Source organism: Aegilops tauschii, chromosome 4 (genome assembly GCF_002575655.3).
Source record: "Aegilops tauschii subsp. strangulata cultivar AL8/78 chromosome 4, Aet v6.0, whole genome shotgun sequence".
Taxonomy (NCBI): Eukaryota; Viridiplantae; Streptophyta; class Magnoliopsida; order Poales; family Poaceae; genus Aegilops; species Aegilops tauschii.
This window is the reverse complement of record NC_053038.3, coordinates 199,705,128-199,720,396: the sequence shown is the minus strand read 5'-3', so window position 1 is coordinate 199,720,396 and position 15,269 is coordinate 199,705,128. Positions and strand designations below refer to the sequence as shown.

Genomic DNA, 15,269 nt, shown 5'->3' with positions numbered 1-15,269 from the left:
CACTCGACCGGTTGCGTCCCGATTGTTCAGAATTTCTGATAATGGAGCGTCGCTGACAACTGAAACCGAGTGGTCTGTGAAGTAATGTGCAACTTTCTTCATGGTCAAATAAATCTTGTAGACAAGCTTCTGGTAATGCGGATACCTTTGCTTGGACGGAGTCGAGACTTCAGAAATATAGTACACTGGGCGTTGAACTTTTGATGTAGGGTGGAACCCTATACAGCCAATCTTTCATGAAAGGAGCGGATCCCGCAAAGAATACGAAGAACACGAGGAGAAAACGAGGGGAATCACGAGCGGAAACATGAGAGAATCACTCAAACCAACGAGATGTAGTCACACATATGCTAGATCCTCGAAACACAAAGAGAAACACGATCCACGATCAAAAGGACGATACAAAGGGTAACCGGTTCTTCTCCATGAGGAGGCCTTGAATCCACGAGGGGATCTTCCCGTGAGGGGTCTTGAATCCAAGATGGATCTTCTCCGAAGAGAGGCCGCGGTCTTTCTCGAGGAGTAGATCCGTATGGATGAGCAAAGCTCTATCTCTAATATGAGCTAAACCATTGCTAACCCTAACTAGGAGGAGGGAGAGGTCTATTTATAGTCTTAGTGCAAAAGAGGGGCGAAGTGGAGGGGTACATGGGCTTCGGCCCGAAACTAGACGCAGCCAGGGTCCGGTCGTCCGGGAGACGCCGGTCGTCCGGAGGCTCACGGGTGTCCGGACGTCCATAGCTCTTCGGAAATCCGTAGTTTAGGTTCTGTTGCGACGGTCTCGGACGTCCGTAGGTGTTCGGTCGTCCGGTTGCCGGTCGTCCGGTCTTCCTCGGATTTCCGTAGATTCGATTCGGTTGGCGTAGTGTCGGTCGTCCGGAGCCTGGGAGGTGTCGGACGTCCAGACCTGGTCGGACGTCCGGCAGCTGTAGCGTTTGCTGGCCTGGTTTCCTTGGGCTGTAGCGACCTCCAGGGGTCGAACGTCCGGGCTGGGCCGGTTGTCCGGAGCCTGTAGCTTGACAGCTCTTCCTCTTGTCCTCCGCACTTGGTATCCTCGCCGTCTTGTCCATTGGACATAGATGACCCATGGCTTTCCTCCAAGTACCTAAGCACACATAGTGTTTCCGTTTGAGGTAGTAGCCATGTCTCATGTGTCAAAAGTAGTAGCTCAGAGAGGAGCGAGTTCACCTTATCTTCGATAGCCTTTGCTCGGGCTCTTGTCATTGGTCCAAGTGGAGTCGTAGGAGATGTAGATGCGTCCATGGGGATGATTGTGGGATGCTCCGCATCAATTTTGTAGGCTTTGCCTTCTTCTTCCCGCTCGACTGTGAGCATTGTGCTGACAACCTGTCCAGTGGCTGCGATATACAACAGTAGAGGCTCCTTGCTGATTGGGGCAGCAAGCACCGGCTGGGTGGAAAGCAGGGCTTTGAGCTCTACAAACGCTGCTTCGGCTTCAGGAGTCCACTCGAACTTATCAGACTTCTTCATCAATCGGTAAAGAGGCAATGCCTTTTCACCGAGACGAGAAATGAATCGGCTCAACGCAGCCAAACAACCAGTAAGCTTCTGAACGTCGTGTACACGCACGGGGCGTTTCGTTCGGAGAATTGCTCCAACCTTTTCTGGGTTTGCATCGACCCCTCGTTTGGAAATGAGGAAACCGAGTAACTTTCCGCCCGGGACTCCGAATGTGCACTTTGACGGATTGAGCTTGATATCATATCTTCTTAAGTTCGCAAAGGTTTCAGCGAGGTCAGTCAATAGGACGGAACCTTTGCGTGACTTGACCACGATATCATCCATGTACACTTCCATGTTCCGACTGATTTGAGTGAGCAGGCACTTCTGAATCATGCGCATGAACGTGGCGCCAGCATTCTTGAGACCAAAGGGCATGGTAACATAGCAAAAACACCCGAATGGGGTGATGAAGGTTGTTTTTATTTCATCGGGCCCATACAGTCGGATCTGATGGTACCCAAAATATGCATCCAAAAAGGATAAATACTCACACCCCACAGTTGAATCGTCAATCTGGTCGATGCGGGGGAGAGGGAAATGATCTTTCGGGCAGGCCCGATTGATGTGCTTGAAATCGATACACATACGAAGTGAATCATCTTTCTTAGGGACCATGACAACATTGGCGAGCCACTCGGAGTGGTATATCTCGCGGATGAACTCAGCTGCCAGAAGCCGAGCTACCTCCTCGCCAATTGCCTTCCGCTTCTCCATGGCGGACCGACGGAGATGCTCTTTGACAGGTTTTGCTTTTGGGTCGACGTGCAAACGGTGCTCAGCCAGTCCCCTGGGTACACCCGGCATGTTAGAGGGTTTCCATGCGAAGATGTCCCAGTTCTCACGGAGGAACTGGATGAGCGCTTCTTCCTATTTGCTATCGAGTGTTGTTGAGATGTGGGTTGGAGCATCATTGGGATCAGTTGGGTGAATATGAACAGGCTTTGTTTCATCGGCCGATTGAAATGCGGACTCTGAAGCAGGCTTCTTAGCTTGCAACAAATCACTCGGATCTGCATTCTTGTTGTACTCTTCCATTTCTACTGCTGCCATTTGCTCATCGGCAATCTTTGAGCCCTTCTGGAGGCACTCTTCTGCCCTCTGCCGATTCCCTGTGACTGTGATCACGCCTCTGGGGCCAGGCATCTTCAACTTGAGGTACACGTAACATGGCCGAGCCATGAAACGAGCATATGCAGGCCTGCCCAGAATAGCATGGTAGGCACTGTGAAAATCCACCACCTCAAACGTCAACTTTTCCTTACGGTAATTCTTTGAATCACCGAAAACCACATCAAGAGTGATCTGACCGAGTGAATCCGCTTTCTTTCCTGGGATGACTCCATGGAATCGCATGTTGCTCTCGCTGAGCTTGGACATCGGGATGCCCATCCCTCAAAGGGTCTCAACATACAGAATGTTCAAACCACTGCCACCATCCATCAAAACCTTGGTCAGTCGGGTGCCCCCAACGTACTGGGTAGACCACCAACACTTGCCGCCCGAGGGTTGCAACGTGTGCTGGGTGATCGGACTGGTCGAATGTAATGGGAGTCTTTGACCACTTCAAATATGTCGTAGTTGCTGGCGCAACCATGTTCACTTCTCGATTGATAACTTTCAGTTGACTTTTGCTCTCGATGTCAGCAAAAATCACTAAAGTGGCATTGACATTGGGGTAACCATCATCTTCCTCTTTGTCCTCTTCCTTATCAGATTCCTTCTCCTTTTCACTGGGCTGACCCTCTCGGAAGTTCTGAATCAGGAGTCGACACTTTCGAGTGGTATGCTTGGGGTAAATCAAGTTACCTTCTTCATCTTTTTTGGTGTGTATCTGACACGGCAAATCAAGAACATCGTTTCCCGCTTGACCCTTCACTTTTTTGGGGATCCATGGCCCTTTAGGCTTTCCCTTGAACTTCCCTTGATTCAAAACTGCGGCTTCAGCAGGACCTGCAATTTCAGCTTTGCGCTTTTGCTTCCAACTTGAATTTCCTCCTCCGGTGTCCTGGGCGACTGGTTTATTCTTGCCACTGCGGAGTCGGTCTTCCTCTTCGCCGTTAGCGTACCGAGTGGCTATTTCCATCATTCGGGCAAGGGACATGTCTCTTGAGCGATCGAGTTTCAGGTTGAGCTCTCTGTATCGAACGCCCTCTTTGAAGGCACCAACTGCTTGGTGCTGTGACACATTTTCCACTGTATGATGAAGGGTAGTCCATCTCTAGATGTAGTCTCTCTCATTCGGTTTCTGGACACAATGCTGCAATTCAGTCAGCCCAGCTGGTCGCTTGCAGGTGCCCTCGAATGTTTTAATGAACACTCGGGCCAACTCTTCCCAACTGAAAATACTACCAGGGGCCAGCTGATTCCACCAAGCTCTGGCTAAACCCTCAAGCATCAGGGGGAGGTGCTTCATGGCTACATCATCGTTGCCTCCACCAATCTGCACTGCCACTCGGTAATCCTCTAGCCATGTGTCGGGCTTCGACTCACCGGTGAACTTACTAACACATGTCGCCAATTTGAAGTTGGGAGGGATCTCTGCAGCTCGGATGGCTCTACTGAAACATTCGGGCCTAGAAAAATGCACTCTGCTTCCAGTCGGACGATCTCTGTCTTGTCCCTCTCTGTGTGCCCGGCCTCTATCGACCAAACCTTGTACGAGAACTGATCTTCCATCAAACCTAGGCTCCCTTGGGTCGACTGGGGCTCTCCGCCCATCACCATACAGGCGCCTGTCATCATACCGGCCGGGCGCATACGATCCGCCCCTAGGAGGGGGCGTAGGCACTGGACGACGGTCATCACGGCCGTATCGATGATCATATTGTCCGTGGCTTCGATCCAGGTACTGATCCTGGCGGTGCCCACAATCCTCACGCCGCGGAGGCGATCTTGGGCTATGAGCTGACTGGACTGTGTCCGCAACCATAGATCTGCTGTGGATCCTGTTGCGCGACTGAGAAACGGCTGAGTTTTGTTCCCCCGCCGCCTGGAGCAACGCTCGGATCTGCAGCAAGCTCCTACCAGCCTCTGAACGGGATGGCTGAATCGACTCTGCTATATGGGTTGTAGCTACAAGATTCTGGACTGATGTGCGATATACCTGAGGTTCAAGCGGAAACAATTGTCGATGACGTCGACTGGATTCGGGGGTCTATCGACGAGCGCGTTCGTCGAGTGAATGTTGAAGGTTCTCCAAACGCGTGTGCTCAGCCCAGGTGGCCAGGCCCGCAGTCTCCAAGGCCCGAGCCTCATAGGTCTCCCCCATGATGGGGGTCTGGAGTGCCTCCACGTTGTGGCGATGCAACTCTTCCCTCTGCTCCGAAGTGAGGGTTTGAGGTTCATACTCATCATGAATGTACGACGGGCCATCGCCGCCGCTGCCACCATTGCAACGAAACCCAGGCGGACTGTATGGCGTGTCGACCATGAGGACTTCCGACGCGGGGTCGCTGATTCCGCACTCGGAAAGAGTGTCCGTGGAACCAGTCGACAGGTCGAATGGTTCGTAGAGAGATTCATCGAGTTCGACTGTCGCGACTTGACGGGTGATCGACTGGTGGGCCAACGCATGCTGCACCCACCGCTAGAGCCGCGATCGACTAGATCGCATGCGATGGCATACAGCAGGGAGAGCAGATGACGCGGGAGCCGACTGATACTGGGTTGAGGGCTACCACAGGAGGACGCCGCAAGCACTCGCGCGAAAGTGCGCCGCCCCACAGATGGGAAGGGCCTCGACGTCGAGGGAGGCCTCCTAGAGCCAGGCGGAGTCGTCGGCGATGAAAACGAGTGCGCCGAGATGGATCTCACGGCCCAACGCCAAACCACCGTCGGAAACAATGTTGATGGAGTTCGGAAAAACTGCAACCTCACCAAAAGTCGCTAAGACACCGGCCCCATGGTGGACGCCAACTGTCGTGGGAGCAAGTCTGACAGTAAGAATAGGGGGTACGTAGGAGGAGGCAAGATCCTAGCTACAGTGAGGTTGTGCACGCAAGATTTACGAGTTCAGGCCCTTCTCGGAGGAAGTAAAAGCCCTACGTCTCGGTGCCCGGAGGCTTGGTCGATTGGATTATGCGTGAGAGTTACAGGGGTGCGAACCCTTGTGCCAGAGGAGGGGGTGGCTTATATACAGTGAGTCGGACCCCTCCAGCCCTCGGTTACACAGGGTTCAATGTGTGCTAAGACGGGGCGTTACTGGTAACGCTAGAGATAAAGGACTATAAATGACCTTCAAGACTACGGAGTGAATGCCTGACCGTTGCCATCCTGGGTGGCTTTAGATCTTCTGTACTCCGAGTGACTCTTCGTTTGGTCGAGTGACTCTATCTTGGTGGAATGGAATTGGGGTATCCGAGTGGGATAGCTAGTCGAGTGGATTGCACTCCAAGGTGATTTCAGTCGGTATCTTCTGTTGCACTTTGAATGTCTTTGACTCTAGGGTAGTGTCTTTGGGTAGGGCGTCTAGGTCAGGCCTATGACCCTACCCTAGGTACATGTCATCGTCAGTACGACCATCTCAAGCCCCCAGACTGCAAATGGCCAGGTTATCGGTATCGTCCGAAGAGCTGTGGGGGCATATGGCTTTGATCTGCAAATAGGTGGCACCCAACGCAATGTTGGACTAGTGTACATGCGTCCGCTCGGGCTGTGGGCCAGAAGAACCCTGCTCGGAACGCCTTACTGACCAGGGCCCAAGCTGTTGCGTGGTGGCCGCCCATGCCGGCATGTATCTCAGTGAGAAGCTGTTGCCCCTCCTCTTCGGGAATGCACCTCTAAAGGACTCCCATAGTGCTCTTTTTATAGAGCTCTCCCTCATGGACCTTGTACACTTTAGAGCACCGGGCTATGTGTCGCGCCCTCCGTCTGATCATCGGGAAGTTCTGTTGTGGGAGGTAGGCAAGCAAGGGCTCGGTCCATGGGGCGATTATGGCCATGATATCGTGGGCCGAGGGTGTTTCTTCGAGTGCAGAGCCCCTGATGATGTGGTCATCGGGCTCAATTTTCAGGGGGACGATCTGGGTGAGTTCATTGGTTGTTGTGCCACTATCCCTACCCTGCCATACCTGATAGAGGCAAAGGTGTCCCGTCTTTCGATGAGATGATGGTTATCGCTTTGGTGGAAGTCGACTTTGACGATCCGACTACGAACGTGCGATGACGTCGCTCCTTAGCAATCGCTAAACCAACTCCGAGAGGTTATTGACCACGCCGGAGCACGATCAACCTGACCACGAGGGTCTGTTTCCTGCGAGCAAACGAAGAACAAGCAAGAAACTGAGATTGCAATCTGGATATTGCGAATATAAGATGAAAGCTTTATTGATCAAGGTGGGGTTCTGTGACACCTTTGTCTGGTCGTTCAACACAAACGAAGTACGCGAAGTTGCAGCTATGGCGAACTTTTAGTCTAAACAAAACCCAAAGTCTAAACGGTGCCCTAAGGGCTGTATATATGGAGGAAGAGGGGGGAATTTCGTGGCCCTTGGAGAAGGGGTCCGAAACCAACCCTATCTCTTGTTTCCCCACACATACGGACTCTAAAAACAGCCTATACTTATGTATTTCGAAATTACATGGGCCTGGCCCAATAATAAGGTGACGCAGCACCTAGAATAGCCTCTGGACGAAATTTATGAAGTGGCATCTTGTATATTTCGTCCAAGGCTTCATTCACTCCTTATGGTGGCTAAAAAGTCCTGAAATCATCACTGGTAACTCCGTTCTTGTTCCCCTTGCGCATGCCATCAACTCCATGCTTGTTCTTGCTCCAATGTTCATCCTTCTCCAAGCCAGGCCCTTCATTTGTAAGCAAAACAAAAGTATCCAATTTAGGCAGCATCATATTCTCATGAACATTAGAATCATTACCAAGAAACGAAAGTACCTGGTAATTTAATTGGCGTGCGCGAGCTCTAGTAATTGGTCCATTATATGTAACAGTAGGGGTTGTGGGTGTAACAATGGTATTGATGTCCTCATCATCCTCCCCTTCTTGAAATGAAGTCATCCGCGACGGAAGCTCATCTTCCTCACCCAAATAAGGCTTCAAATCTGCAATGTTAAAAGTGGGACTAACCCCAAAATCTGCAGGTAGCTCAAGTTTATATGCATTATCATTTATTTTCTCTAACACCTTAAAAGGACCATCAGCACGTGGCATTAGCTTTGATTTGTGCAAATTAGGAAATCTATCCTTACGCAAATGTAACCAAACAAGATCTCCAGGTGCAAACACAACATGTTTTCTACCCTTATCTCCAGCAAGTTTATATTTAGCATTCATACGCTCAATGTTTTCCTTAGTTAACTCATGCATTTTTAAGATCAATTCAGCACGTTGTTTAGCATCAAAATTAACCTTCTCCGAAGATGGAAGAGGCAACAAATCAATAGGTGCACGAGGTAGGAAACCATACACAATTTCAAAAGGGCACATCTTAGTAGTAGAATGCAATGAACGATTATAAGCAAACTCAATATGAGGCAAGCATTCTTCCCACATTTTCTTATTATTCTTCAAAACAGCCCTAAGCATAGTAGACAATGTTCTATTGACTACTTCAGTTTGTCCATCAGTTTGGGGGTGACAAGTAGTACTAAAAAGCAGTTTAGTCCCCAACTTAGCCCATAAACATCTCCAAAAGTGGCTAAGAAATTTAGTATCACGATCTGAAACAATAGTATTTGGCACACCATGCAAGCGAATAATTTCACGAAAGAACAAATCAGCAACATTAACAGCATCATCGCTTTTATGACATGGTATAAAGTGTGCCATTTTTGAGAATCTATCCACGACAACAAATATGCTATCCCTCCCCTTCTTTGTTCGAGGTAAACCAAAAACAATGTCCATAGATATATCCTCCCAAGGAACACTAGGTACAGGCAAAGGCATATATAAACCATGAGGATTGAGTCGTGACTTAGCTTTTTGACATGTAGTGCAGCGAGCAACAAAACGCTCAACATCCCGTCTCATCTTTGGCCAAAAGAAATGTGTAGCAAGTACGTCCTCCGTCTTCTTCACGCCAAAGTGTCCCATTAATCCTCCTCCATGCGCCTCCTGCAACAACAAAAGACGAAGAGAGCTAGCTGGAATGCATAGCTTGTTAGCACGAAACACAAATCCATCATTAACGACAAACTTGTTCCAGGTTCTTCCTTCTTTACAATTCTGCAATACATCTTTAAAATCAGCATCATGCACATATTGATCTTTGATGGTCTCCAAACCAAATATTTTGAAGTCAAGTTGTGAAAGCATGGTATAGCGACGAGACAATGCATCAGCAATAACATTTTCTTTACCCTTCTTGTGTTTAATGACATAAGGGAAAGTTTCAATGAATTCAACCCATTTAGCATGTCTACGATTCAGTTTAGCTTGACTTTTAATATGTTTCAAAGATTCATGATCAGAATGTATAACAAATTCTTTGGGCCATAAATAATGTTGCCATGTTTCTAAAGTCCGAACAAGAGCATATAGTTCTTTATCATAAGTAGAATAATTCAAACTAGGCCCACTCAATTTTTCAGAAAAGTATGCAACAGGTTTGCCATCTTGTAATAACACACCTCCGAATCCAATTCCACTAGCAGCACATTCAAGCTCAAAAGTCTTATTAAAATCAGGAAGTTGGAGTAAAGGAGCATGTGTCAACTTATCTTTCAATACCGTGAAGGCTTCTTCCTGTGCGGTACCCCAAACAAAAGGCACATCCTTCTTTGTAAGCTCGTTGAGAGGTGCAGCAATGGTGCTAAAATCTCTCACAAAACGCCTATAGAAACCAGCGAGTCCAAGAAAACTCCGCACTTGTGTGACCGTTTTGGGCTGCGACCAACTCTCAATAGCTTCAATCTTGGCTTTATCAACTTCAATTCCCTGTGGAGTAACAACATAGCCAAGAAAAGATACTCGGTCGGTGCAAAAGGTGCACTTCCCAAGGTTACCAAACAAACGTGCATCACGTAGAGCAATAAAAACAGCACGTAAATGTTCCAAATGTTCTTCCAAAGATTTGCTATAAATCAGTATATCATCAAAATAGACTACCACAAATCGTCCAATGAAAGCACGTAAAACTTCGTTCATTAGTCTCATGAAAGTACTAGGTGCATTAGTTAACCCAAAAGGCATGACTAACCACTCATATAAACCAAACTTAGTTTTAAATGCAGTTTTCCATTCATCTCCCAATTTCATATGAATTTGATGGTATCCACTACGCAAATCAACTTTGGAGAATATTGTAGAGCCACTCAATTCATCAAGCATATCATCTAGCCTAGGAATAGGATGACGATAACGAATAGTAATATTATTAATGCCTCTACAATCAACACACATACGCGACGTACCATCCTTTTTAGGCACTAGTATAATAGGAACAGCACAAGGACTAAGAGATTCGCGTATATAACCTTTGTCGAGCAGCTCATGTACTTGACGCATAATCTCCTTCGTCTCCTCTGGATTGGTACGGTATGGTGCACGGTTGGGTAGCGATGCACCGGGAATTAAGTCAATTTGATGCTCAATCCCTCGAATAGGTGGTAATCCCGGTGGCACGTCTTGTGGGAAGACGTCAGCGAACTCCTGCAAAATGTTAGTGACCGCAGGGGGCAAAGAGGAAGGCACGTCCTCGAATGAAAATAATGCCTCTTTGCACACAAAAGCATAGCAAACAGATTTGCTGAAATCTAGCTCATCAATATCAGATTTTGTGGCAAGTAAACATGCACTTTTCAATTTAATTTCAGAAAAAACACTAGATGGTTTATTATTAGGTTTCATTTGCTGCTCAAATTCTTTTGCCAGGATTTCACTCTTATTTTTCTCCTGTTTTGCTTTATTAGCTCTATTAATGTCATCTTTCAAAATGGAATCAGGAGTCATAGGAAGCAAAGTAATATTTTTATCCTTATGCACAAGAGTATACTGATTGTTTCTACCATGGTGTACAGAATTTTTATCAAATTGCCATGGTCTACCAAGTAATAAGGAACATGCTTGCATGGGTACCACATCACAATCAACATAATCATAATATGTAGAGATACTAAAATGCACACGAACAGTACGTGTTACCTTAACCTTGCCGCTGTTGTTCAACCATTGGATGTAGTAAGGATGTGGATGTGGTCTTGTGGTGAGAGATAGCTTCTCCACCATCTCCATGCTAGCCAAGTTGTTACAGCTCCCTCCATCTATTATGACGCGAACAGAACGTTCCTTCACAACTCCCTTTGTATGGAACAAATTATGCCTCTGATTTTGCTCTGCTTGTGTGACCTGCACACTCAAAACACGTTGAGCAACTAAACATTCATACCTGTCAGCGTCTTCAGGAGCCATGTATTGCGTCTCATTTTCAGAATCATCTCCACCATGTTCTTCACGTGTAATAAGAGCCAAAGTCTCCTCATCATAGTCACAAGCGGACTCATACCCACCATCCTCAGTAGCAATCATCACACGCTGAGATTTGCATTCTCTCGCATAATGTCCTCTTCCCTTACAACGACGACAAATAATATCACTTGTGTGCCATGTTGACGCCATGGAAGAAGAAGAGCTCTGCGCAGGCCCGGCAGGTGTGCTCTTGGCAGAGAGTGGTGGTTGTGCCTGCTTTCTTGTATCATGGCTGGAGGTGGCACCTGATGGAGGTGATGGTGAAGTGGAAGTAGAGGATGCACGTGGTGTCCATGATGAAGGTCGACCTGCAGAAAAGTTAGTTCGCGCCAATGCCTGTCGATCCTGCACTTCACGTTCAGCTTTACAAGCAAGATGGAATAAACGAGTGATATTATTATAATCCTTATACTCTAGAATGGTCTGAATCTCTTTATTTAATCCACCCATAAAACGTGCAAAGCATAGCTTCATTCTCCTCAACAATACCACATCTAATCATGCCAGTTTGTAATTCCTGATAATATTCTTCTACAGAATTTTTCCCTTGTCTTAAGCGCTGCAATTTTTGAAGTAATTCACGTTGATAATATGGTGGAACCCAACGAGTACGCATAGCAGTTTTCAAAGCAGCCCAAGTAGCTGGAACAGGATATAATCTACAATGTTCAGACCACCAAACACATGCAAAGCTAGTGAAAGCACAAACAGCAGCAGGAACACGTCTCTCCTCAGGATATTGTAAACATGTAAATCGTTGTTCAGTTTCTAACTCCCAAGTAAGATATATATCAGGAACATATCTATCCTCAAATGGTGGAATATTCAATTTCAGTTTAGGGAGATGGTCATGATCTCGTACCTGAGGTGGTGGTGCCGGCCTACCGTTGCGAATATATACCTGAGGTCGACCTGCTGGTGGTGGTGCTGGTGGCTGCACGTAGTTCTGATTTTGATCAACCTCATCCTCATAATCGCCCGCATAATCGTCATCCTCCTCAGCCGCCGCAGTAGCAGGAGCCAAAGAGCATCAACAGTAGGTGCAGCGGCACCCGAATTTTGACCAGTCTCAATTGGAACGCGCTGTGCTCGTCCCACTTGATTTGGAAGGCGGCGTTGGAGATGTGGTTGTTGTTGTTGTAGAGGTGCGACAGGTGCAGCCGGTGGTGGTTGGGGAAGACGCTTGAGTAATTTAGTAAACTTGTTATCCAGCTTTGTCTCGAACGACTTCTCCACGGCATCTATCTTCTCCATAGCCTCTTCAAATCTGTTTAGCACATCTCCCACCTGGCCACTCATCATTTGCTGAAATTTATCATGCAACTCCTTGTTCGTCATGTTCTCCCAATCAGTCTCATTGGCTTGTGATCCTGCCATGGTTAGCAGCAATAGAAACACAAAAGAATATGATCCTACAGACTACTAGGAAGTGGTGGTGATGGTGGTGTGTCACAAATCCTTCAAGCGAATCTCAAATTCTTACCAGTTCTTCCCCACCAGCAGGTGGTGATCGGCAACCGTTGTAGTCAAAACTCTCAAAGCTTGGATAGAGCGATTACCAGGGAGAGTCAAACGCATATTGTAGATGTATGTGGAGCTGGGAAGGCTAATAATATGGTAGCAAAAATGGTCAGCAATAATCAATTCAGAGATGCAAAGTTGAATAAACGCTCAACGACGGTACTGTGCTGGTCCTAGGCTAGACCGTGCTAGAGACGCGAGCCTAGAACACTAACAAAATCACGGCGCTGCACGTAAACAAGGGAAAAGCACACTCTAGAATCTTTTTTTCTCTTTTTTTTCGCGCTGTTTTTTTTTGCGCTCCTCTTTTTTTTGCGAAAAATCACTATAATGGCGAGTGTCTCAAAACTCTTCCCAGGTCAAACTGACTGGATGGGCACAAATTTTTTTTGACTATTTTATTTTCGGAAATCAGGGCAGCGACGACGAAAAAGTGCGACAAAAAAATCACTATAATGGCGAGTGTCTCAAAACACTCCCCGGGACCTAAAAATAAGATAGGGAAAAAATATTTTTGGTCGCCGAAATTTTGGCCTAAAAACTGCCCGGGACCTAAAAAGTGCGACAAAAAAATCACTATGATGGCGATTTTTTTTTCCGAGACCTACTCAGGCAAGGAAACACGAAACGGAAAATAGATGGATCTCTAAAACAAACCGAATATGAAAAGAACTCGGATTGGTGGTGGATATATGGTGGTAGGATCTGGCAGCGGTGGTGGTATATGGATACAGACCGGTGGTGGTATATGGATACGGATTGGTGGTGGTATATGGATACGGATTGGTGGTGGTATATGGATACGGATTCAGAGCGGTGGCGGATAAGCAATGGTGGTAGATGGCAAGGCGATCATGATGGTGCGGCGGCGGCGTGACAACTTATGACCAGAACTCGAAACTCTAAAAGACTAGACTCTAAGACCAGCAACTTGACACGACGATGCAAACGCAAATTCAACAAAGCAAAAACCCTAAAAAGATTATGCAAAGGCTCAGATTGGTTCGGATATGATGAACTAACCCTAATTTTTTTTGTGGCTTTTTCGTGGACTGTAGGTATGAAGAACAGACTCGATCTAAACTACGAAAAACTGTAAAATCTCACCGAGCAACCTGGAAATCTGATACCACTTGATAGAGGCAAAGGTGTCCCGTCTTTCGATGAGATGATGGTTATCGCTTTGGTGGAAGTCGACTTTGACGATCCGACTACGAACGTGCGATGACGTCGCGCCTTAGCAATCGCTAAACCAACTCCGAGAGGTTATTGACCACGCCGGAGCACGATCAACCTGACCACGAGGGTCTGTTTCCTGCGAGCAAACGAAGAACAAGCAAGAAACTGAGATTGCAATCTGGATATTGCGAATATAAGATGAAAGCTTTATTGATCAAGGTGGGGTTCTGTGACGCCTTTGTCTGGTCGTTGAACACAAACGAAGTACGCGAAGTTGCAGCTATGGCGAACTTTTAGTCTAAACAAAACCCAAAGTCTAAACGGTGCCGCTGTATATATGGAGGAAGAGGGGGGAATTTCGTGGCCCTTGGAGAAGGGGTCCGAAACCAACCCTACTCTTGTTTCCCCACACATACGGACTCTAAAAACAGCCTATACTTATGTATTTCGAAATTACATGGGCCTGGCCCAATAATAAGGTGACGCAGCACCTAGAATAGCCTCTGGACGAAATTTATGAAGTGGCATCTTGTATATTTCGTCCAAGGCTTCATTCACTCCTTATGGTGGCTTCAAAGTCCTGAAATCATCACTGGTAACTCCGTTCTTGTTCCCCTTGCGCGTGCCATCAACTCCATGCTTGTTCTTGCTCCAATGTTCATCCTTCTCCAAGCCAGGCCCTTCATTTGTAAGCAAAACAAAAGTATCCAATTTAGGCAGCATCATATTCTTATGAACATTAGAATCATTACCAAGAAACAAAAGTACCTGGTAATTTAATTGGCGTGCGCGAGCTCTAGTAATTGGTCCATTATATGTAACAGTAGGGGTTGTGGGTGTAACAATGGTATTGATGTCCTCATCAATACCACGGATGGCTTGAAGAGCCTTTCTATGAAGGTGTTTTTAGGGACTGGGTCGCACTTGGCGCCCATGCGGGCAAGGACATCCGCGGCTTGGTGGTTGTCTCTAGAGACATGGTGGGATTCTAGACCCTCAAATCGGGTTGACATCCTGAGGACGATGTTTCTGTATGCCGCCATTTTCGGGCCTTTGGCATCAAATTCGCCGTTGACCTGGGAGATGGCGAGGTTCGAGTCTCCTTGCACCTCTAGTCGCCGAACACCCATCGACGTTGCCATCCTAAGACCTTGCAATACTGCCTCAGCTGCGTTATTGGAACCCGTGTACATGATCTATAGAACGTACCGGATATTGTCGCCTGGGGGGATATTAGGATCACCCCATCCCCCAGTGCGGCTAGCATTTTAGAGCTTTCAAAGTACATCGTCTAGTGTGCATATGTATTATATTCCCTGGGGAGTTCGGCTTTGGTCCCTTCGGATAGAAAATCGGTCAACACCTCAGATTTAATAGCTCGATGTGGTTTGTATATGATCTCGAAGGGAAGGAGCTCTATGGCCCATTTGGCAATGTGGCCTATGGCGTCCCTATTATTGATTATATCATCGAGGGGTACCTCAGATACCACTATCACCGAACACTCTTGAAAGTAGTGTCAAAGTTTTCGGGATGCCATAAAGACCGTATGTGCTATCTTTTGGTAGTGTGGGTATCGGGAATTGCACGGTGTGGGGACGTCTGACACATAGTAGAATGG

At 47.2% G+C, this 15,269-nt stretch overlaps 1 protein-coding gene across 1 annotated transcript; it reads right to left on the bottom strand.

Annotated features, from left to right (window-relative positions):
- Positions 1-2,391: 2,391 nt before the first annotated feature.
- Positions 2,392-14,778, bottom strand: LOC141021754 (uncharacterized). Its single transcript, XM_073497612.1, has 5 exons — positions 14,563-14,778; positions 9,613-10,195; positions 9,358-9,450; positions 8,543-8,922; positions 2,392-2,673 (listed from the first exon to the last, which is right to left on the bottom strand). Exons 1-5 carry the CDS (start codon positions 14,776-14,778, stop codon positions 2,392-2,394), a joined length of 1,554 nt encoding a protein of 517 aa, XP_073353713.1.
- Positions 14,779-15,269: the final 491 nt, after the last annotated feature.

What these genes read in the sequence shown, in the direction of transcription:
- LOC141021754 (XM_073497612.1), bottom strand. Translation starts at nt 14,778, where the DNA reads ATGGGTGTTCGGCGACTAGAGGTGCAAGGAGACTCGAACCTCGCCATC. An exon ending in ACTAATGAACGAAGTTTTAC is followed by an intron (nt 9,451 to 9,612) that starts GTGCTTTCATTG and finishes GCACCGACCGAG; the next exon opens with TATCTTTTCTTGGCTATGTT. An exon ending in GCGTGAAGAAGACGGAGGAC is followed by an intron (nt 2,674 to 8,542) that starts GTACTTGCTACA and finishes GTGTACCTCAAG; the next exon opens with TTGAAGATGCCTGGCCCCAG.